At 45.9% G+C, this 23,098-nt stretch overlaps 1 protein-coding gene across 2 annotated transcripts in view; it reads left to right on the top strand.

Annotated features, from left to right (window-relative positions):
- The window catches only part of lef1 (lymphoid enhancer-binding factor 1), a 169,330-nt gene extending 146,511 nt beyond the window's left edge, over positions 1–22,819 (top strand). For both annotated transcript variants that reach the window (XM_078403682.1, XM_078403674.1), the window contains exon 10: positions 21,111–22,819. In XM_078403682.1, the coding sequence (XP_078259808.1) occupies positions 21,111–21,307 (197 nt within the window). In that variant the 3' untranslated portion in view covers positions 21,308–22,819. The remainder of the gene's footprint in view (positions 1–21,110) is intronic.
- Positions 22,820–23,098: the final 279 nt, after the last annotated feature.

Genomic DNA, 23,098 nt, shown 5'->3' with positions numbered 1-23,098 from the left:
AGGGCTTCGTCTGAGTAGACCTGTATCTTGTGTGCCTCCAGCCAACATTGTTATCTTTGTAAACAAATAAGAAAGTGGTTAGCAATGTGTCAGGTAGATTGTTGGAAGCAAACAGGAAGCTTGGTGTTTACACACCCACTGATCTGCAGTTGGAGATCTGGTGTGACCTGATGCAGCCTCTTGGTTGAACCTCTGTTGCATTAATGCACTTCTTATCTGAGGTATCCTTCCATCTCTGCTTAAATAGCCTGGGGCCGCACGTCTCTAAGATACAGAGGCGAAAGAGACTGCAGGGGGTCTGAAGAAAGGCGCTGACCAGAAACATCACCGGTCCGTGTTCTTTAGAGATGCTGCCTGAACCGCTGAGTTACTCCAGCACTTAGTGTCTTTTTGTGTAAACCAGCCACTGCAGTTCTGTGTTTCTACAGAGTTTAGTTTTGGTTAATGTTGTCACATGTTCTGAGATAGAGTGAAAAGCTTCTGTTTGTATGTTATCCAATCAAAACAAAAGACTGCAGATGCTGGAATCATGAGCAAAACACAACGTGTTGAATGAACTCATTGGGTCAGGCGGCATCTGTGGAGGGAATGAACAGATGATGTTTTGAGTTGGGACCCTTCTTCAGACTGAAGAAGAAATGGAAGGATCTACTTCTGAAGAATGGATAGTCATAGAGTGATACAGCGTGGAAACAGGCTCTTCGACCCAACTTGCTCCAGCTACACTAGTACTACCTGCCCACGTTTGGCTCATATCCCTCCAAACCTGCCCAATCCAGCTTGTTCCCTTCACCCACCACCCTCTGTAAGAAAAAGTAACCCCTCAGATTCCTATTAAATTTATGTCCTCTGGTCCTCGATTCACACACTCTGAGTAAGAGACTCTGTGCATCTACCCGATCTATTCCTCTCATAATTTTATACACCTCTACAAGATCACCCCTCTTTCTCCTGTGCTCCAATGAATAGAGTCCCAGCCTACTCAATCTCTCCCAAAACATCTTCCATTCCCTCCACAGATGCTGCCTGCCCCTTTGAATTTCACCAGCACTTTGTGTTTACATTTAGAAGTTCTTGAGCTAAAGTTCATTTGCATTTGAATTTAACAAAAACAAATAGTCACTGCTTGCCGCTGGGAGAAACGGATTCTCAGACATCGAGTCAGGGCTGAATCAGACCTAGCCAGCATTGTCCCCTGCCAACCCATTGTGGAATTACCTGCTGTTAGTGTCTAGCTCACACATTTCAAATGCTAAAGTACCAGAGGCACTTGTGAAGCTGGATAAGTCAATGCCTGCTGAGGGAGAAAAAGAGTATATTTATACAAGTTGTATCAAAGGTACATGGAGTCATAAGCATTTGGTAAATTGTCAGACTCTTTATTTCGATCAACAATAGACGCAAAATGTTGGAGTAACTCAGCGAGTCAAGCAGCATCTCTAGAGAAAAGAAATAGGTGACGTTTCAGGTTGGAACCCTTCTTCAGACTGAAAGGTAGAGAAGGCCAGAACAAAACAGGGGGGGGGACGGTTCTGGTCTTCTCTATCTTTCAATCTGAAGGAGGGTTCCAACCCGAAATGTCAGCCATTCCTTTTCTCCAGAGCTGTTGCCTGACCTGCTGAGTTACTCCAGAAATTTGTGTGTATCTTCGGTGTAAACCAGCATCTGCAGTTCCTTCCTACACTCCTTATTTTCATCTCCTGTCCCCAACCCAACCTAAATCAAAGTGAAGTGATCGCCTCTTTGACCATTGCCACTTCGGTACGGGTTGGGTGGAGTTGGCGGTGAAACATTTACCTTGAGCTGGGTGCATAAAGAAACAGCTGTGGTGTCGGCACAATAGGAACTTAGTCTCTTCTCTGATGGAATCTTTTCTTTTCGGACGTTTTGTTTGAAGTCTAACCGCAGCTGGGAGAGCTGTGATTGTGCCTTTGATTACGTGGGCTATGCGGCAGGATTAGACTTTGCTTGGGCTTGCCTTCCTTTGGCCAGACCTCAGCTGTGAGGCCCCTCTTGAAGTGCCTCAGATGTGGGCACTCATTAGACAGGGTGCAGTCACATGCTTGTGGCTGCATGCATGCAAAGCCCCTGATCCTGACTTGTGTCACAGCTGACTGCTTGAGGGTTGGGCCAAAGATCGACACAAAATGCTGCAGCAACTCTGCGGGACAGGCAGCATCTCTGGAGAGAAGGAATGGGTGACGTTTTGGGTCGAGACCCCTCTTCAGACTGAGAGTCAGGGGAGAGGATATCTAGAGATATGGGCCCACATATATCTCGCTTACATCTTTCCGCCCCCTCCTCTCTCTCTCTTTCTATCTCTTTATCTCTCTATCTCTCTTTTATCTGTCTCTCTTCTAAATGTTTCTCGGAATGCTCAAGTGTCTGAGGCACTTGCGAAGATGGAGATAAATCATTTATTTCACAAAATGCTGGAGTAACTCAGCAGGTCAGGCAGCATCTCAGGAGAGAAGGAATGGGTGACGTTTCGGGTCGAAATAAGATAAGTCATTAAAAAAAGAAGATAAGACAAGATAAGATAAGAAATGAGATAAGTCATATAAGAAAATAACTGCAGATGCTGGTACAAATCGATTTATTCACAAAATGCTGGAGTAACTCAGCAGGTCAGGCAGCATCTCGGGAGAGAAGGAATGGGTGACGTTTCGGGTCAAGACCCTTCTTCAGACTGATGTCGGGGGTGGGACAAAGGAAGGATATAGATGGAGACAGGAAGATAGAGGGAGATCTGGGAAGGAGGAGGGGAAGGGAGGGACAGAGGAGCTATCTGAAGTTGGAGAAGTCGACATTCATACCACCGGGCTGTAAACTGCCCAGGCGAAATATGAGGTGCTGCTCCTCCAATTTCCGGCGGGCCTCACTATGGCACTGGAGGAGGCCCATGACAGAGAGGTCAGACTGGGAATGGGAGGGGGAGTTAAAGTGCTGGGCCACCGGGAGATCAGTTGCGTTAATGCGGACCGAGCGCAGGTGTTCAGCGAAGCGATCGTCGAGCCTGCGCTTGGAGGAGGAAAACAGTATATTTATATTTCACTTCACTGAATTTATAATGAAATTGCACTTGGACAATTGACATCATTGCCCATTCCCGAGGGACTGCAGAGCGGGTGTAATTCAGAACGGGATTGAAACATAAGGTCCCCGACACAGCGTCTGATGTATATTGTAAATAAATGCTGACAAATTTTCTAAATAGTTATTTATTGCTCAGGGTTTATTTTATATAATCTTATTTTGCTGCCTATTTGAGAAAACCACCTCTTGCTTGGATAGAGTGGATGTGGAGAGAGGATGTTTCCACTAGTGGAAGAGTCTAGTGGGAGACTCTCCCACTAGTGGAAACGTCCTCACCACATCCAATAGACAATAGACAATAGGTGCTGGAGTAGGCCATTCGGCCCTTCGAGCTAGCACCGTCATTCATTATGATCATGGCTGATCATTCTCAATCAGTACCCCGTTCCTGCCTTCTCCCCGTACCCCCTGACTCCACTATCCTTAAGAGCTCTATCTAGCTCTCTCTTGAATGCATTCAGAGAATTGGCCTCCACTGCCTTCTGAGGCAGAGAATTCCACAGATTCACAACTCTCTGACTGAAAAAGTTTTTCCTCATCTCCGTTCTAAATGGCTTACCCCTTATTCTTAAGCTGTGGCCCCTGGTTCTGGACTCCCCCAACATTGGGAACATGTTTCCTGCCTCTAACCTGTCAAACCCCTTAATAATCTTATATGTTTCGATAAGATTCCCTCTCATCCTTCTAAATTCCAGTGTATACAAGCCTAGTCGCTCCAGTCTTTCAACATACGACAGTCCCCCCATTCCGGGAATTAACCTAGTAAACCTACGCTGCACACCCTTAAATAGCAAGAATATCCTTCCTCAAATTTGGAGACCAAAACTGCACACAGTACTCCAGGTGCGGTCTCACTAGGGCCCTGTACAACTGCAGAAGGACCTCTTTGCTCCTATACTCAATTCCTCTTGTTATGAAGGCCAACATTCCATTGGCTTTCTTCACTGAGGCAACCTTTTTGGTCAGAGGGTGGTGGGTATATGGAATGAGCTTGCCAAAGGAGAGAGTTGAGGCAGGTACTGCGGCTATATTTAAAAGTCACTTGTCCAGGTACACAGATAGGAAATGTTTAGAGGGGTATAGACCAAGTACAGGCAAATGGGACTAGCTTAGATGGGGCATCTTGGTCGACATGGGCGAGTTGAACCGACAGGCCTGTTTCCGTGCTGTATGACTCTATGAATCTAAATTCATATTTGACTAGTTGCACCATCCACTACACTGAAGTCAACGGAATTGAATGTCGGGGGGGTTAGAGTAGTCATTGGCTTATGTTGTCGTGAACACTGAGTGCGAGCAAACTGATGTCTAATCTCTCTCGCAAAGAGTGTGGTCCCACATTCAGATTCCGAGTAAATATTTGTACCCTGCCTTCTGACAACAGACAATGTTCCTGAGCCCACCTGGACTTGAATTACTTATCAGTGGTAACCCAAGGTATGGGAGGAGGGGCGACCTCGAAAATAAATCCAAATTAATTCCTAGCGAAATCATTCCTCCAAATCCAAACAAGATCATTGCTTTCTATTGATGCTCATCCAGCGGAAATGCAGGCTGACTCCGTACATAGTGGTGCAGGTGACAGCTCATAGATTCAGGTAAAGCTGTTGAGAACGCCTGTGCATTGTGTGACGAGGTTAGATGTGGAGGTGCCACACATGACTGAATCACCTAAAGGGTCAGCAGAAGAATAAGGAAGGGTGGTTGGGGGTTAAGGGGAGGGGGGGTGGGGCGAGGTCTTTGGTAAACACAAAGCTTTCAGATGTAGTCTTCTGAGTGACCAAGGTTACCTTGTTGTTTGTGCATTGGGCAACACAGTGGCTCAACTTAGTGGTAGGGCAGGAGAACAGCAGGACTCGGAGAGGAGGAGCAGTGAGAGAGGGTCTCAGAGAACTCCCGTCAGAGAGAGGAGGAGATCTTCTTTCGAGTAGGCAGAGGCAGACAGTCCATACAAGAGGAAAGAACTATTCTTTGCTGCAGGCGTACAGGAAAGGTCAGGTGGGATTCCTACCATAGCGGCTCACACCCCAAGCAGTCGTCTCCTCTACAGTACAGCGAGGCACGTGCCTATGAGGGTGTGGGTGGAATAATTCAGAAAACTGCAATAAGGGACGGCACTGTGGCACAGCGGTAGAGTTGCTGCCTTACAGCACCAGAGACCCGGATTCAATCCTGACTACGGGTGCTGTCTGTAGAGAGGTGGTTTCTCTGGGTGCTCTGGTTTCCTCCCACACTCCAATGGCATGCAGGTTTGTAAGCTAATTGGCTTCTGTAAATTGTCCCTAGTGTGTAGGATAGAACTAGGGTATGGGTGACACTTGGTCGGTGCAGACTCAGTGGGTCAAAGGCCCTGTTTCCATGCTGTATCTCTAAAGTCTAAATTATAAGGAGATTACGTGGAGACCTGATCGTAGTTAATAAAATTATGAGGGGATGGACAGACAGAACTTACTTCCCAGAATGGAAATATCAAATACAAGAGCTTTGAGGGTCAAGGTTTAAAATTAAAAATATGAAAATTGGTATAGTTGACAATGTATTTGATTTGTATTTGATGCTGAATATGCACATTTCATACCTTTGTTTTCATGGCTGGGTGCTTTTGGTTGCATGCAGAATATAGTGTATCAGCTACTGAGAAAGTGCAGATTCTAAAAAAAGTGCAAGGGGCAGAATGAGGTGGAGTGGAAGATCAAGAATTTATCTGTAGCTAATGAGAAGTCCATTCAAGAATCTGATCACAGCGGGGAAGAAGAGGTTCTTGAATCTTGGAGAAGCTGATCAAAATCTTGAATCATGCAGATGTTGAGTATGTGCTTTCAAGCTTTTGTATCTCTTGCCAAAACGGGAGAGGGAAGGTTGAGAATGACTGGGATGACAATGACTCTGAAGAAGGGTCCAGGCCGAAAATACCACCTATACATTCCCTCCACATGACTGCCTGACCCTCTGAGTTACTCTAGCACTTTGTGTTTTGCTCATGATTCCAGCAACTGCAGTTCCTTTTGTCTCCTTGATAATGTTGGCTACTTTCCTGAGGCAGTATGAAGTATAGATGAAGTTGATGGGATGGGGGACTGGTTTGTATGGTTTAGTCAGCCTTGGGTCAGTTGGTAATACCCCAACCCATCCTTTACACTGAATGTCCTATGTGTTCATATCCCATTCTAAAGTCTGGGCCGTGCAGAGGTGATGCGATAATGTTGCAGTGCTGTTGATTTCAATTACTTGAATTTAATGCCCAACTATAGCAGTGGGATTCAACCTCATGTCTCTACATCAACAGTCAAAGGCTCCAGATGCTAACTTCCCTTTAGAAGAAGGTGGTGGGTGTATGGAACATAGAAACATAGAAACATAGAAAATAGGTATTAAACAATTTCTTTTCTTCGGTATTCACCGAGGAGAAGGATATTGAATTATGTGAGGTAAGCGAAACAAGTAGAGTAGTGATGGAAATTATGAGGATTAAAGAAGAGGAGGTACGGACACTTTTGAAAAATATAAAAGTAGATAAGTCTCCAGGTCCTGATAGGATATTCCCTAGGACATTGAGGGAAGTTAGTGCAGAAATAGCAGGGGCTATGACGGAAATAGTTCAAACGTCATTAGAAACGGGGATGGTGCCGGAAGATTGGCGCATTGCGCATGTTGTGCCTTTGTTTAAAAAAGGTTCTAAAAGTAAACCTAGCAATTATAGACCTGTTAGTTTGACGTCTGTGGTGGGAAAATTAATGGAAAAGATACTTAGGGACAATATATATAATTATTTGGATAAACAAGGCCTGATTAGAAACAGTCAACATGGATTTGTGCCTGGAAGGTCATGTTTGACTAATCTTCTTGAATTTTTTGAAGAGGTTACCAGGGAAATTGATAAGGGCAAGGCTGTGGATGTTGTCTATATGGACTTCAGTAAGGCATTTGACAAGGTTCCACATGGAAGGTTGATTAAGAAGGTTAAATCGTTGGGTATTAATAGTGAGGTTGCAAGATGGATTCAACAATGGCTTAATGGGAGATACCAGAGGGTAATGGTTGACAATTGTATGTCAGGTTGGAGGCCAGTGTCTAGTGGAGTACCCCAAGGATCTGTGTTGGGTCCACTGTTGTTTGTCATTTACATTAATGATCTGGATAATGGTGTGGCAAATTGGATTAGTAAATATGCAGATGATACTAAGATAGGTGGTGTAGTTAATAATGAAGTAGAGTTTCAAAGTCTACAGAGAGACTTGGGCCTTTTGGAAGGGTGGGCTGAAAGATGGCAGATGGAGTTTAATGCTGATAAGTGTGAGGTGCTGCATTTTGGTAGGACAAATCAAAATAGGACGTACAGGGTAAATGGTAGGGAATTGAGGAATGCAGTGGAACAAAGGGATCTGGGAATAACTGTGCATTGTTCCCTGAAGGTGGAATCTCATGTGGATAGGGTGGTGAAGAAGGCGTTTGGTATGCTTGCCTTTATAAATCAGAGCATCGAGTATAGAAGTTGGGATGTAATGTTAAAATTGTACAGGGCATTGGTGAGGCCGAATCTGGAGTATGGTGTGCAGTTCTGGTCGCCAAATTATAGGAAGGATGTCGACAAAATGGAGAGGGTGCAGAGGAGATTTACTAGAATGTTGCCTGGGTTTCAGCACTTAAGCTACAGAGAGAGGTTGAACAGGTTGGGTCTTTATTCTTTGGAGCGTAGAAGGTTGAGGGGGGACTTGATAGAGGTTTTTAAAATTTTGAGAGGGATGGACAGAGTTGACGTGGGTAGGCTTTTCCCTTTGAGAGTGGGGAAGATTCCAACAAGGGGACATAGCTTCAGAATTGAGGGACAAAAGTTTAGGGGTAACATGAGGGGTAACTTCTTTACTCAGAGGGTGGTGGCTGTATGGAATGGGCTTCCGGTGGAAGTGGTGGAGGCAGGCTCGATTTTATTATTTAAGAGTAAATTGGATAGGTATATGGATAAGAGGGGATTAGAGGGTTATGGTCTGAGTGCAGGTAGATGAGACTAGGTCAGGGAGAGTGGTCGGCGTGGACTGGTAGGGCCGAACGGGCCTGTTTCCGTGCTGTAGTTGTTATATGGTTATATGGTTATATGGTTATAGGTGCAGGAGGAGGACATTTGGCCCTTCGAGCCAGCACCGCCATTTAGTGTGATCGTGGCTGATCATCCACAATCAGTAACCTGTGCCTGCCTTCTCCCCATATCCCTTGATTCCACTAGCCCCTAGAGCTCTATCTAACTCTCTTTTAAATTCATCCAGTGAATTGGCCTCTGTGGCAGAGAATTCCACAAATTCACAAATCTCTGAGTGAAAACTTTTTTCTCATCTCAGGTTTAAATGGCCTACCTTTATTCTTAGACTGCGGCCCCTGGTTCTGGACTCCCACAACATTGGAAACATTTTTCCGGCATCTAGCTTGTCCAGTCCTTTTATAATTTTATATGTTTCTATAAGATCCCCTCTCATCCTTCTAAGTTCCAGTGAATACAAGCCCAGTCTTTCCAATCTTTCCTCATATGACAGTCCCGCCATCCCGGGGATTAACCTCGCGAACCCACGCTGCAATGCCTCAATAGCAAGGATGTCCTTCCTCAAATTAGGAGACCAAAACTGCATACAATACTCCAGATGTGGTCTCACCAGGGCCCTGTACTACTGCAGAAGGACCTGTTTACTCCTATACTCAAATGCTTGTTATGAAGGCCAACATTCCATTCGCTTTCTTCACTGCCTGTTGTACCTGCATGTTTACTTTCAGTGACTGGTGTACAATGACACCCAGGTCTCGTTGCAGTTCCCTTTTCCTAACCTGACACCATTGAGATAATAATCTGCTTCCTTGTTCTTGCCGCCAAAGTGGATAACCTCACATTTATCTACATTATACTGCATCTGCCATGCATCGGCCCACTCACTCAACCTGTCTAAGTCACCCTGCAACCTCCTAGCATCCTCTTCGTAGTTCACACTGCCACCCAGCTTTGTGTCATCTGCAAATTTGCTTGTGTTACTTTTAATCTCATCATCTAAATCATTACTATATATTGTAAATAGTTGCGGCCCCAACACCGAGCCTTGCGGCGCTCCACTCACCACTGCCTGCCATTCTGACAGGGACCCGTTTATTCCTACTCTTTGTTTCCTGTCTGCCAACCAATTCTCTATCCATGTTAATACCGTACCCCCCAATACCATGTGCTCTAAAGAGCGAACAAGCTGCCAGAGGTAGTTGAGGCAGGTGCAGTATAAAACAAAAGACATATGGACAGGTTTATGGATAGGAAAGGTTTAGAGGGATAATGGGGCAAACACTGGCAGGTGGGACTAGTGTGGAGGGGGCATCTTGGTCAGCATGGATACGTTGGGCTGAAGAACCTGTTTCTGTGCTGTATGACTGAATCTGTGACTCAACATTAACTTCTCTTTGGGCCTCAGGACACTAACTTCATGAATGAGGACAAGTTGTTTACACTCTACTTTTGTGGGTTCTGAGGTGACCGATGAGGCCAATGTGGGAACCATAGTATCTTCCACAGGCACAACTGACCGTTAGCATGTGAGGCTCCTTTCACTGCCCAGGCAGGGCTTGGACTCCAGGTCTCAGCGCCGTCCACATTAACTTAGAAGAGGGCAGGTGTGGCGGACAAAAGGAATGTCTGTAGTCAGACGGAGACCAAGTGGGAGTGAAGGACATGAGTGAAGAACTATCCTTTGCTTCCAGAGGGTGGCACAGGAGCCAATTAACCTGCAAACCTGCATGTCTTTGGAGTGTGGGAGGAAACCGGAGCACCCGGAGAAAACCCACAAAGTCACAGGTAGAACGCACAAACTTTGTACAGACAGCACCCGTAGTCAGGATCGAACCCTGGTCTCTGGCGCTGCAAACCAGCAACTCTACCGCTGTGCCAATGTGCCATCCCTTGTTACAGTTTTTTAAATTCTCCTACCCACGCCCTCACATGCATGTAACTCGCTGTACTGTATAGGAGACGTCTGCTTGGGGTGTGAGATGCATTGGTAGGAATCCCACCTGGCCTTCCCTGTCCTCCCGCAGCGAATAATTTTTTCCTCCCCTTATACGGACAGTCTGCCTCTGCCTACTTTGAAGTTCTCTTCTCTCTGACAGGAGTCTGAGACCCTCTCTCCCTGCCCCTCCTCTCCGAATCCTGCTGCCCTCCTGCCCTACGACCACGTTCTGTTTGGTGAACACTTGTAAATTTGTAATGAAGGCTATACTTTGCCTGTGGGATCTTGATCAGCTGGGCAAGTGGGCTGAGGAATGGCAAATGGAGTTTAATTCAGATAACTGTGAGGTGTTGCATTTGGGAAGTCAAACCAGGGCAGAGTGTTGTAGAACAGAGGATCTAGGAGTACACGTACATAGTTCCCTGAAACCAACAGCTTCATAGGTAAGTGGGGTGGTAAAGAAAACCTTTGGTACATTAGCCTTTATCAGTCAGGGTACTGAGTGCAGAATTTGGGACATTACGTTAGAGTTATACAAGGTGTTGGTGAGGCTGCATTTGGACCATTGTATTCAGTTTGGGCCACCCTACGATCAGAAGGGTCTCGATAATCAAGTCTGTAGCCTCCTATTGCTCTGGTATTTTATTTCATTCACATGTTTAAACTATAATGTTCTATTCTTAATGTTTTAATTTTTATGCTTTATTCTTAACTGTTTACTGTATGTTTGTGTTGTTACTTGCGAGCGGAGCACCAAGGCACATTCCTTGTACTGGATGTGTACATACTTGGCCAATAAACCTATTCAATTCAATTGAATTAACCTGCAAAGAGTGCAGAGAATTTTTTTACAAAGATGATACCAGATTTCCAGGCCATGGGCTTGGGTAAGTTAGGTTGGGTAAGTTAGGACTGTTTATACTACTTGGAGCACAGGAAGGTGAGGTGTGATATTATAGAAGTGTATAAAATCATGAGGGGAATAGATAGGGAGTCTTTTTCCCAGGGTGGAGTAATCAAGAACAGGAGGACTTAGGTTTAAGATGAGAGGAGAAAGATTTAATAGGAGCCTGAGAAACAACCTTTTCATTCAGAGGATGGTGGGTATAGTAGGTAGGGAGGCAGATACAGTAAGAAAATGTAAAATAAATTTGAACAGGGACAAGAGTACGGATGGTTTGGGGGGATTTGGGTCAAATGCAGGCAAATGGGATCAGCTTAGACGAGGCATGTTGACATGGATGAGTTGGGCCAAAGGGCCTGTTTCTCTGTTGTATGATGCTAATATTGCCCAACTCTGGGGAGAGGAGGCTAAGAATCCCTTTCACAGCCACAATCTCTGTACACAGGGGGATAGCTAAAATTGGCGACTTCTTTCACAGGCTTTACACATAGTTGTCGGTCGGTGACTGTACGTCTCTCAAGTGAATGGTGAATGACTCCAGTTGTGGCCATAGTTATTCTTTTTTTTGTTTGTTTTAAGCTGCTTTCTTGTGGCCTTTTCTGAAGGCATCTCAAACAGTGGGCATACTGTCCTGTTCATTCTAGGTTGATAATACTAGGCTGGAGCTTGCAAACGGATCACGACAATGGATAAGCGTTGCTATTTGTAGCAGCCCTTTCAGAGAAGTGTAGACAGTGTGACCTTGTTTTCATTCCCCCACTGTTAAAAACTGATTTGAACGGGAACAAGATCCTATTTGTGTTCCATGGTGTAACACAACGGTTGTAGGGAGAACTGGGCATGTGAAACAAGAGCAAAGTTTCTGTGAAAAGATTAGGCAATCATTGGATCTTCCCAGCTGTCATCAGCCAACTGAACCATCCTACCAACAAGTAGAGAATGAATGAACCCTTTATTGTCACATGCCTGTCTGAAGAAGGGTCTCGACCCGAAACGTCACCCATTCCTTCTCTCCTGAGATGCTGCCTGGCCCGCTGAGTTACTCCAGCATTTTGTAATACCTTCGATTTGTCCCAGCATCTGCAGTTATTTTCCGACACTTATTGTCACATGTGACAATTCATCGTGAAATTCTTTGCTTGCAGACCTAAGGTGTGCAAGTGGTCGCCACATCAGGGCGCTGAGAAAGTTACAAAGTGCACACAGTATCCACGTCAGGTCGACCTTTATTCTCCCTCAACAAAAACCTTTTCACTGTACCTTGGTATACATAACAATAAACAAAACTGAACTAAACTAAACTGAACTAAATGCTGTACGTTGCTAACATCTTCAGCCTGATCCCACACAATGAATGTTTGGCTCATCTATTACGGAAACACGATACTGCAGATACTCTTAGATAAGCACCTCAGACACAATACAAGTGTACAGCAGTAGTACACTGAGACAGTAGACAGAGTTGCCAGTTTTTGGCTACATTGTAAGTGCAGGGTTTTTGGCCTGACCGTGGAGGCCCATTGTCCTGGTGACGTTGCAGGGTCGGCCTGGCCAAATGTAGCCGTGGTGTCCACCACCGCTGCTCCACTATTGCAGACCATATCCGGAACACGCGCTCACCCTCGTGGAGCAGCGCACGGTCCAGCCAAGCCCCAGGCAGCTGCAGGGCCTCCAGTGGCCCACTCCACCATCAAGGCAGGGCGCTGCCTCCCGCAGCCGTTCTGCTGACCACCCCTCCTTCTCACTCCTCTCTGGGCGGGCGGGGGAGCCAGGCCTGCCGTCAGGTATCGCTGCGGCACGCCAGGGGTGACCTTCTGCCATGAAGAGATGATCAGCTTGGCTCCTCCCAATCACCGTCACCGACTCCCACCCACAGAGCGTGCTGGGTATATAGAACGAATTGCCAGAGAAGTAAATTGAAGCAGGTATTATAACAGCACTTAAAAGACACTTGGACAGGTACATGGATAGGAAAGGTTTAGAGGGACATGGGCCAAATGTAGGACAAGTGTGGATTTAGTTTAGTTTAAAGATACAGGACAAAAACAGGCCCTTCTGCCTACGAGTCCATGCCGACCAGCGATCGCGTACACTAACACTATCCTAGACTCACTAGGGACAATTTACAATTTTACCAAGCCAATTAGCGCCCAAACATGTACGTCTTTGGAGTATGAGAGGAAACCAGAGCTCCCGGAGAAAAGCCACACAGGTCATGGGGTGAACGTACAATGCAAGATGTGGCATTTTAGTCAGTGAGGGCAAGCTGGGCCAAAGGGTCTGTTTCCTGCTGTATGACTGACTCTACGACAAACAATAACATTCTGTTGGCTTTCCTAATTATTTGCAGGTTTTGACTGACCCTTCCTGTGGATTCTTCTACTAAATCTCTTCATCTTTCCACTTTCTTTATGTTCACTACATGGGTCCCGAGTCTGAACACTCAACTCTTAGGCTCAACAGCTTTTTCTTCATTCATAAAAAAACTCTTGTGAAATCGTTCGGGATGTTTTCCAACAATAAACAAACTAGGTTTCAGTCATGGAAATAAAAACCGAGCCACAAATGCTGAGAGGAACGTTTGAGATCAATGGTTTTGCACAAGCATGGGGGAAGTTGGAGGTTGACAGGTTTTAAGTTGCAGAGAAATGTAGGAGGGGAGGAAAGAACAAAAAAGAGAGGGCAGGATAGATGTAATAACAAAACGGGTGAGAAGCCAACTGAAAGAGGTGATTGTATAACAAATGTAGGCTCGGAGAAGTTATTAAAAGACCAGAAAATCTGTAAAAATGATAAGCATTTGTGGACACGGGTTTTGAGGGTTGCTTACTTCTTTAATTGCTCAATGACCCAGGAGGGAAGACCAGCCCTGTGGGGGTGTGTGTGTGTGTGTGTGTGTGTGTGTGTGTGTGTGTGTGTGTGTGTGTGTGTGTGTGTGTGTGTGTGTGTGTGTGTGTGTGTGCGCGCGCGTGCTTGCATCTGCATTTGTGTGTGTGTGCATGTGTGTACGTCTCTGTGCTTGTGTGTGTCTCTCTGCATGTGCAGTGTGCGTTTCTGCATCTGTTTGTATGTGTGTCTGTATGTACATTTGTGTGCATGCCTGCATGTGTGCGTGTCTGCACATGTGTGTGTGTGTGTGTTTGCATGTATGTGTTTGTCTGAATGTGTCAAGAGTGTGTGTGTCTGCGTGTGTGTGTGTTTGCATGTATGTGTTTGTCTGGATGTGTCAGAGTGTGTGTGTCTGCATGTGTCCGCGTGTGTGCATGGGTATGTGTGTGAGTGCGTGTCTGTATCTGCACGCATCAGTATAAATCTGTAATAAAAAACAAAAAATGCTTGAGACAAGCAATAGGTATGGCCGCCTCTGTGAGAAAAAGAAGAGTCAACACTCCAGGTTGAAGTGGGAAGTGCAGCTATTGTGAATGGAAATGTAAAGATGACGGGATTGTGGCAATCAATGAAATAAAATCTCTAACTGAAACATAGCTGCTCCAATGAGATGTAGTTTCTCCATTGAAACATACCCATGCCATTGAGTGGTGCCTTCTGCAATCTAACATGGCCACTCCATTGAGCCATTACCTCACCACTTATTCCTGGTAACTCCACTCAAGTGTGGCCTCTCTGCCAATTTGTTGACATGGATAAACTAAATGGTTGCATTTAATTCATAAACTTTGTCACCACGTGCCACCAGGGTCTGCTCCTCAGGAAGTTCAACTGATTTGGAAATCGCACCCAGTCTTGGGGATGTTGTTCTTGTTCAAGATCCTATCACTGGTGTACACATATGGCCGCACCACAGCTTCATGAATTAATTAACAAAATGGAAGAAATAGTTGCAAAGGAATTTCCTGTCCATCCCAGGAAATGACTGAAGGGGCCTGGCTCTGAAGATTTATTTTTGACACACAAGCAACCGCTGCTGCTGGAATCTGGAGAAACGAGCAAGCTGCTGGAGGAACTCAACGGGTCGAGTAGTGTCGGTGCAGGGAAAGGACAGTTGAGATAGTTGAGGGGGTGGCACAGTAGCGCAGCGGAAGAGCTGCTGCCTTACAGCACCAGAGACCCGGGTTCGATCGTGACTAGGGGTGACCAGTACACTAATACTATCTTACACACCAAGGACGATTTATAATTTATAGAAGCATTACTTTGAAGTGCGGGAGGGGAACCGGAGCACCCAGAGAAAACCCACGAGGTCACTGGGAGAACGTACAAACTCCGTACAAATAACTCCCGTAGTCAGGATCGAACCCGGGTCTCTGACGCTGTAAGGCAGCAACTCTACCGCTGCGCCACCGTGCTGCCCATTCTCCACCAAACTTACATTGAATTTTCTTTGCTGTCCTTTATTGTTCTTCATCGCTGTGTCTACTCTCTTCCTCGATTGTTCCATGTGACTTGGTTTCATTTTCATGCCTTGATCAAAAGATGGTTTTGGCATGAAGAGTTTCTGTTGTTTACGGCTGTGCTTGTGGACATTTGTGTAAGACTTGGACAGTCATGGTCAGAGCTGCTACAATATAGAGACACTGGTAGATTTCACTGAAATTGTGTACACTTTATAAAATCTTCATCAGTCAGGGTATTGAGTCTAGGAGTTGAGAAGTCATTTTGTAACTGTGCAAGATGTTGGTAAGGCCAGATTTGGAGTGCTGTCTATAGTTCTGGTCACCCTGCTATAAGTAGGGTCTGATATGTGAAACATTGAGAGTTGGCAGGTGTGATTTTCAAAAGCATCCTTCCAGAAAAGAATGAGCTCAAGACAGGTGAAAAGAAGAACTTCCTTATGTCCTTATCTTTCATGGCAGAGGATGCACAAGCTGAACGTATTCTGCAGACAATTCATTACTTTTTAAGTGTATGAAAACATGGGAGACAACTTGCACACAACACTACCATGCACATTGTAGTGAGTTGGTGTTGGTGATGGGTTAAATGAAGGCTAGAAGAATGATTAAATAGCTCTTACATTTCTTTGACTAATACCTCATATGCTCCTTTCAAAAGTCAAGAGTGATTTATTGTCATATGCACTGATAACGGAACAATGAAATTCGAGTCATAGAGTCATACAACACGGAAACAGGCCCTTCGGCCCAACCTACCCATGCTGACCAAAGTGCCCCATTTATGTTAGACCCACCTGCCCACATTAGGCCCATATTCCTCTCAACCTTTCCTATCCATGTACCTGTCCAAATGTCTTTAAAATTTGTTATAGTACCTGCCTCAACATGTCTTCTGGCAGCTCGTTCTATATACCCACCATCCTCTCAGTGAAGAAGTTGCCCCTCAGGTTCCCATCAAATCTTTCTCCTCACACCTTAAACTTATTTTCTTTGGTTCTTGATTCCCCAACTCTGGGTAAAATACTCTGCACATTTGTCTTATCTATTCTTCTCATGATTTTATACTCTTCGATAAAAATACCCCTCATCCTCCTGCGCTTCAAGGGATAAAAGTCGTAGCTTGCCCTACCTCTCCCTATAGCACGGTCCTCAAGTCCTGGCAACATAGAATAGAATAGAAGAGAATTGAATTGAATTGAATTGAATAGACTACTTTATTGTCACATGTGATAAGTCACAGTGAAATTCTTTGCTTGCATACCTTGCCACGGTATGCATAAAGAGCGCTTACAAAGTTGCAGATTCCCCCCACCCCCCCTCGCCAGGTCCCTCTTTGTTCTCCACCCCCTCCCACATGGCAGTCCCCCCACACCGGGTCCTCCTTTGTCCCTTCTCTCGGCAGCGGCGTCCCCACTTCCATGTGTCCGTCCTCGTCCGTCGGTCGGCGCCTTCATCGACTGCCGTACACATCGCATCGTGCAATGACCTCTGCACTAACGCTGCCGGGTCCTCTCCGGACGCCTCCATGGCACCAACCCAGGCCCCAGCCACGGGCTCCATCGTCCCAGGCCCCAGCCGCGGGCTCCATCCACCCAGGCCCCAGCCGCGGGCGCCATCGTCCCAGGCCCCAGCCGCGGGCGCCATCGTCCCAGGCCCCAGCCACGGGCTCCATCCACCCAGGCCCCAGCCGCGGGCTCCATCCACCCAGGCCCCACCCACAGGCTCCATCCACCCAGGCCCCAGCCGCAGGCTCCGTCGACCCGCGAGGCTTCAGCCTCGGCTTCCCAGCGGCAGCCACGGCGCCTCCGGAAGGCTTCTGCCGCTCGCGATGCGTCCGGAAGGCTTCTGCCACTCGCGATGCGTCCGGGAGGCTTCCTTGTAAAAAGGCGTTACATCCTCGTAATTCTTGTCTGCACCCTTTCCAGTTTAAGATTGTTATTGCAGGCCTGCAACATAATACGCATATATAATGGACAACATTCAATAATCAATAACCCCATTACTAGTGCAAGAAAGAGGCGGAAGTCCTTAGTGCTGCCAAGGACCGCTGCAGGGTGGGGTGAGTCATCTGACAAAGATAATACCTCGGGCTGTGCAAGGCAGGTTGGGAATGAATGTTCGTGTGTCTGGAGTGGGAGTTGAACCCATAACCTTCTGACATCTGAGGTGAGGGAGGGCTACATCTGAGCCACAGCTGCCACCGCTGGGCTGAAGCTTTGGAACAGAAAGGCATTCACGGTGGTTTTGCCGGCTACAGCCTGCTACTGATGCCAATATCTGGGGGGGGGGGGGGGGGGGGGGAACCGAGATTGCAAAGGACAAATATTGCATCCCATTGAAATGCATTGGCTTGCATGTGTGTTGTTTGTGCCTCGGTGGTCTGGATCATTTTTAATACATCCAGTAAAAATAACACATCATAGCTCAATTGAGTTGTCTCTAACTGAACCATTCCTAAGCTCTGGTTTTGTGATCCAGTGAACTAAATTTAAACAGCAGCTTTGCCATGCGTTTTCCTTTGCACCTGGAACAGATTAATTAACATAATTCATTTACATCCACTTACTGTGTGCAGTTTAGTTTTAGTTTAGTTTAGAGATACAGAGTGGAAACAGGCCCTTGGTCCCACTGAGTCCAAGCTGGCAAGCGATCACCCGTACACCAACACTACCCTACACACACGAGGGACAATTTACAATTTTTCCAAGCCAATTAACCTACAAACCTGTACGTCTTTGGAGTGTGGGAGGTAACCGGAGCACCCGGAGAAAACCCACGTGGTCACATAGAGAAAGTACAAATTCCATACTGATAGCACCCGTTGTCAGGATCAAACCCAGATCTCTAGCGCTGCAAGGCAGCAACTCTACCACTGCGCCACCGTACAACCCTCAGATTACCTTTTTTTCTAAAATAGAATTTATTTTAAAAATATCTCCTATATTTGATTGTAAATTACAATCAGAAAATAGTACTTCATCGCTTGCATTATAAATGACTAAATAATGAATTTCAAAATACTTTAGGTTGGCAGTATGATTACCTTTTTGTCGAATGACATTACATTTTAAAAGTCAGTATACAAATGCAATGCAAATTATTTTATGTGTATTGCACCGCAATTGATACATGGATAGGAAAGGTTTCAAGGGATTTGGGCCAAACACAGACAAATGGGACCAGCTTAGATGGGACATCATGGTCATCATGGACCAGTTGGGCCAATAGGCCTGTTTCTGTGCTGTACGACTCTATGAATCTAACTCAGAAGATCACTAGATTTAGACAAACTCCAATAATCTGGCACACTTGGGACTTTGATGGTGCCAGACTTGCAGATATCGGATGTTAATCTTTGTAATACCCTGAAATAGGCAGAATTCACTTCCTTGCACTAGTGCAACACATTGGTGCAATAAATACCCCTAGTAACCCATTGAGTTTAAAGCTGCAAGCCAGTAACTCTACTGCTGTGCCACTGTGCCGCATTCATGTCGTTTTTTTTGCAAAGTCTTCTTTCCTTTTTACGGTCTTTAAACTTGCAAATTATGCGTGTGATTTTTATGTATAAAAATATGTTATGTATATTGTCTGAGTCGATGTGCCTGTGATGATGGTGCAAGGAAGATTTCCATTGTTGCTGTACCTCACTGTACTTGTGCACATGACAATAAACTCAACTTGACTTGAAGGTCAGGATTGAAGGTCACTCTCTGGTGCTGTGAAGCAGCAGCTCTAGATGCTGCAGAGCGCCACTATGATGCCCACATCTGATATTGGTGTGTAGAAAGGAACTGCAGATGCCGGTTTATACCGAAGATAGACACAAAGTGAACTGGAGTAACGTAGCGGATCAGACAACATCTCTAAATAAAAAGGATGGGTAAGGTTTCGGGTCGGAACCCTTCTTCTGACACATTGAAGAAGGGTCTCGACCCGAAATGTCACCAATTCCTTTTTTCTCTAGAGATGCTGCCTGACCCGCTGAGTTAATCCTGCATTTTGTGTCTATCTTTGGGTATTGGTTATGGGATCATTTACGTGCAGCTCACAGTACAAACAGTTCTTGGTTTATCATCACATCCACAATACAGCACCTCCCCAGTGGAGTAACAGGGTTCTGATTGATTTCTTAGCCCAGTATGTGAAGACTAATCATTATCACTCCAACCTTACAGCCTTCAGAACCTTCCAGACTGAAGAAGGATCTCGCCCTGAAACATTGCCTGTCCATTCCCTCCACAGATGCTGCCTGACCCGCTGAGTTACTCCAGCACTTTATGTCCTTCTCTGTCCAAGGCTTTCTTGTGCAAGAGGTAATCAGGAGAATGTAGCAAAGCTAATAAATAGATGATCACAGGCAGTGAAAGAGGTTTAAGTGACCTTTTCTGATGTCTAATTTTTATACTATGGCAAGGATCCATGAAGTTATTAACAAAGATTAATCTACTATTTAACTCCGTATTATTTGCTTATCTCTTAATTAGCAAAAGCAGCGCTGTGAGAAATGCCCTTGGTGGTTCTGAGCCATTTTACAGGATTTCTCCAAGGCCTTGACAAATTTATTCCATTGAGTTGCTCAGATGCCTCCTGCTTGTTCTGGAAAGGGGAATACAATTCAGACAGCTTCATACAGCTTGCTGTTCTTACCCCTGTGTGAGGGTATAGTTCAGGTGAACATCTGCAAAGGAATAGGTAATAATTTGATATCTGCTTTGCATGTTTAATTTAGTTTAGAGACACAGCGTGGAAACAGGCCATTCGGCCCACCAGGTCCACACTGACCAGCGATCACCCGTTCACGCTAGTTCTAACTTATTCCACTTTCTCATGCACACAAGGAGCAATTTACAGAGACCAATTAACTTACAAACCCCCACACGTCTTTGGGGTGTGGGAGCAAACCAAAGCACCCGGGAGAAACTCATGCGGTCGCAAGGAGAACGTGCAAACTCCGCACAGACAAGCACTTGAGGTTAGAATCAAACCAGGGTCCCTGGTGCTGTGAGGCAGCAGTTCTACCAGCTGCGCCACTGTGCTGCATTGTGGTAGTTGAGTGTAACTGGCTGAGTTACCATCTGTTTAATGCTTATTTGGCGACTGAAAGGAAAGCGATGGAAGGTGGTAACCAATATTTCATCAGTTATGCCGTGGTGATTAAAGCGAAGCAATGCTTTGTGCAGATGAGTGGCCTTCAAATCACCCACCGTCTTATGGTGGTGAAGGGGGAACGAAGGGAGGAACGAAGGGAGGTTGGTGCCTGAGGGACCTGGTCTCGTCTCACAGCTACTTCTACAGAGGAAGATCAATTGGACAAACCAGAGGAAGAAGACTGGAAGCAGAGAGGCCATATCCATCTTCTCGCCAGTAGTTTGGTTTAGTTTAGATTTACAGCGCAGAAATAGGCCCTTCTGCCCACTGAGTCTGCACCAACCAATGATCCCTGAAAACTAACACTATCCTACACACTAGGGACAATTTACAAATTTACAGAAGCCAATTAACCTACAAACCTGTGCTTCATTGGAGTGTGGGAGGAAAGCAGAGCACCGGGTGAAAACCCATGCCGTCACGGGGAGAACGTACAAACTCCACACAGACAGCACCCGTTGTTACGATCAAACCCGGGTCTCTGGCGCTGTAAGGCAGCAACTCTACCGCTGCGTCACCGTGTCAGTAGTTGTGGCGACTTCCCGTTTTTTTCCACCGGGGTGTAACAGTTTGTGCTTTCTTTCACGGATTACTCTTGCCTCCCCGTGTATTCATTCTTGTATTTCCTTCTCGCAGGCCACTCGCCCAAGCTCCTCCTCCTACAGCCAGGCGAGCAGGACGGGTTAGGCCACAGGCTCCTCCGAGACTGCCAGCAGCGATGCTCCATCATCAGCCAGCAGAAAGCACAGGTCAAGTGGGCCGAGCCGGACGATGGCAGCTACTTCCCTCCTCCGGACATGGAACGTCTCACGTCCAAGTGGTGCTCTATCTAGCAGCCCACCTGAAGACTGACACACTCAGAAACAAAACAAAAAGCAAAACTAAACACTCACTCGACCGAGGCAGGGAGTTCAGAGCGGCGGACTCAGAACTTGGGACCTTGCGGTCGGGACTTAAGCACTCAATGACTTGATGCAAACTGGGCTGTTGGCAGAGACTATCGTTTGAACCTGAACGTACTGCTGGAAGAAAACCATCTGGGCTCCCGGTCACGTCTTTTTTTATACTTTCCAATTTACAAGCTCTTACCAAGGGAGCTTTCTTGCCAATGTGAGGCTGCGTTTAGCATTGCTTACTGTTCCCAGCCTGAAGTGAAACCAGCACCCTTTATGTGTATACATACATACACACATACACATGCACACACATACACATGCACACACATGCACACATACGCACACACACACATGCCCATACAAACGCGCACGCACACACACACATACACACACACACATATATACACACACACATGCACACACAGACGCACACACACGTGCACTCACACACACACATGCACATGCACACACACACGTGCATGTACGCACACACCTACATACACACAAGCACACACACACACACACACGGAGATGGGGCACAGAGGAAGCCTCTCTGCATGTGCGCTGCAGTGAGGAATTGAGGGACTTTTTTTTCTTGTGTAAAGATTTTTTTTATATATAAATTTGCAAACTGACCCTCCGAGCTCACCCTCAACTCCCTTCTATGGTACACATGCACTGTCATTGCTTTAAATATTTGGGGAAAAAATGTTATTGGAAATGGGGTTGGAGGGAATTAAGGCAAATATATTGTATAGGTTCCGATGATCTTGTTAAGAAGAAAGGAAATTTGTACAGTTCCCAAGGTCAGCCGTGCTAACGCTCCCTAATCACTTGGTCCTTACCTCTTCTGGCCATTATTGCACTTCATTCATTGTTCTTTCCCAGAGGCACCCTGATGCCTCCATCTACCCATGACACTTTGTTACTGGCGACTGGTACGTGTGCTACAATGGCGGTTGATTTGATCGCGTTGGAGATTGGTTTCCGTCTTTCCTTTCCCATTCCCCCCTCTCCCGCTCCCCTGCCCTTGAGCCTCCCAAGAGCAGACTCAGCGAGGAAACTCCATCATGGACCAATCACCCCGAAATTCCCCCACCCCTCTTCAAAGCATTGCTGCTCGGTGTTCTGGCCCTGCCGAACTCACACGCAGTCAGGGTCACGCATTAGCCGGCGAGCAGCAGGTTCAAGCTCTGAGACACCAACGCTCTTCCCTTCAGAGCTGGTGCGGGATTGTTTTAATCGAAGAACTGGAACCGAATATTTAAAGGTGTCTCCTTATTATTGAGTGTTTTTAATTGAACTGACGGGACAGACTTGTGGCAAAGAGTACTTTCACATTGCAAATAGAGCAGGGATTCTTGAGTAAGCTTTCTTGTGAGCTGTATCACTATACTATTTCTTTTGAAGCAGATTTGTTGAGAATATTGGAATTTTTAAAAAATAAAGTCAAAAGCTGTTTTTTTAACATTTTAGTGTGGTTTATCATTTTGTTCGGATGGGAGACACCATACAATATTGTTTTTTGATCCTGGTTTAATCCAGGTTTGATCCTGACCTCAGATGTTGTCCATGTGGAGTTTGCATGTTCGTCCTGTGACCACCTGGGTTGCCTCCGAGTGCACCGGTTTCCTACCACATCTCAAAAACGTGTGGGTTTGTAGGTTAATTGGCCTCTGTAAAGAGCCACTAGCATGTGGGGAGTGGAAGTGGGATAACAAAGAACTA

This window comes from Rhinoraja longicauda, chromosome 1, assembly GCF_053455715.1.
Source record: "Rhinoraja longicauda isolate Sanriku21f chromosome 1, sRhiLon1.1, whole genome shotgun sequence".
NCBI classification, from domain to species: Eukaryota; Metazoa; Chordata; class Chondrichthyes; order Rajiformes; family Arhynchobatidae; genus Rhinoraja; species Rhinoraja longicauda.
This window is presented reverse-complemented; position numbering and strand designations above follow the sequence as displayed.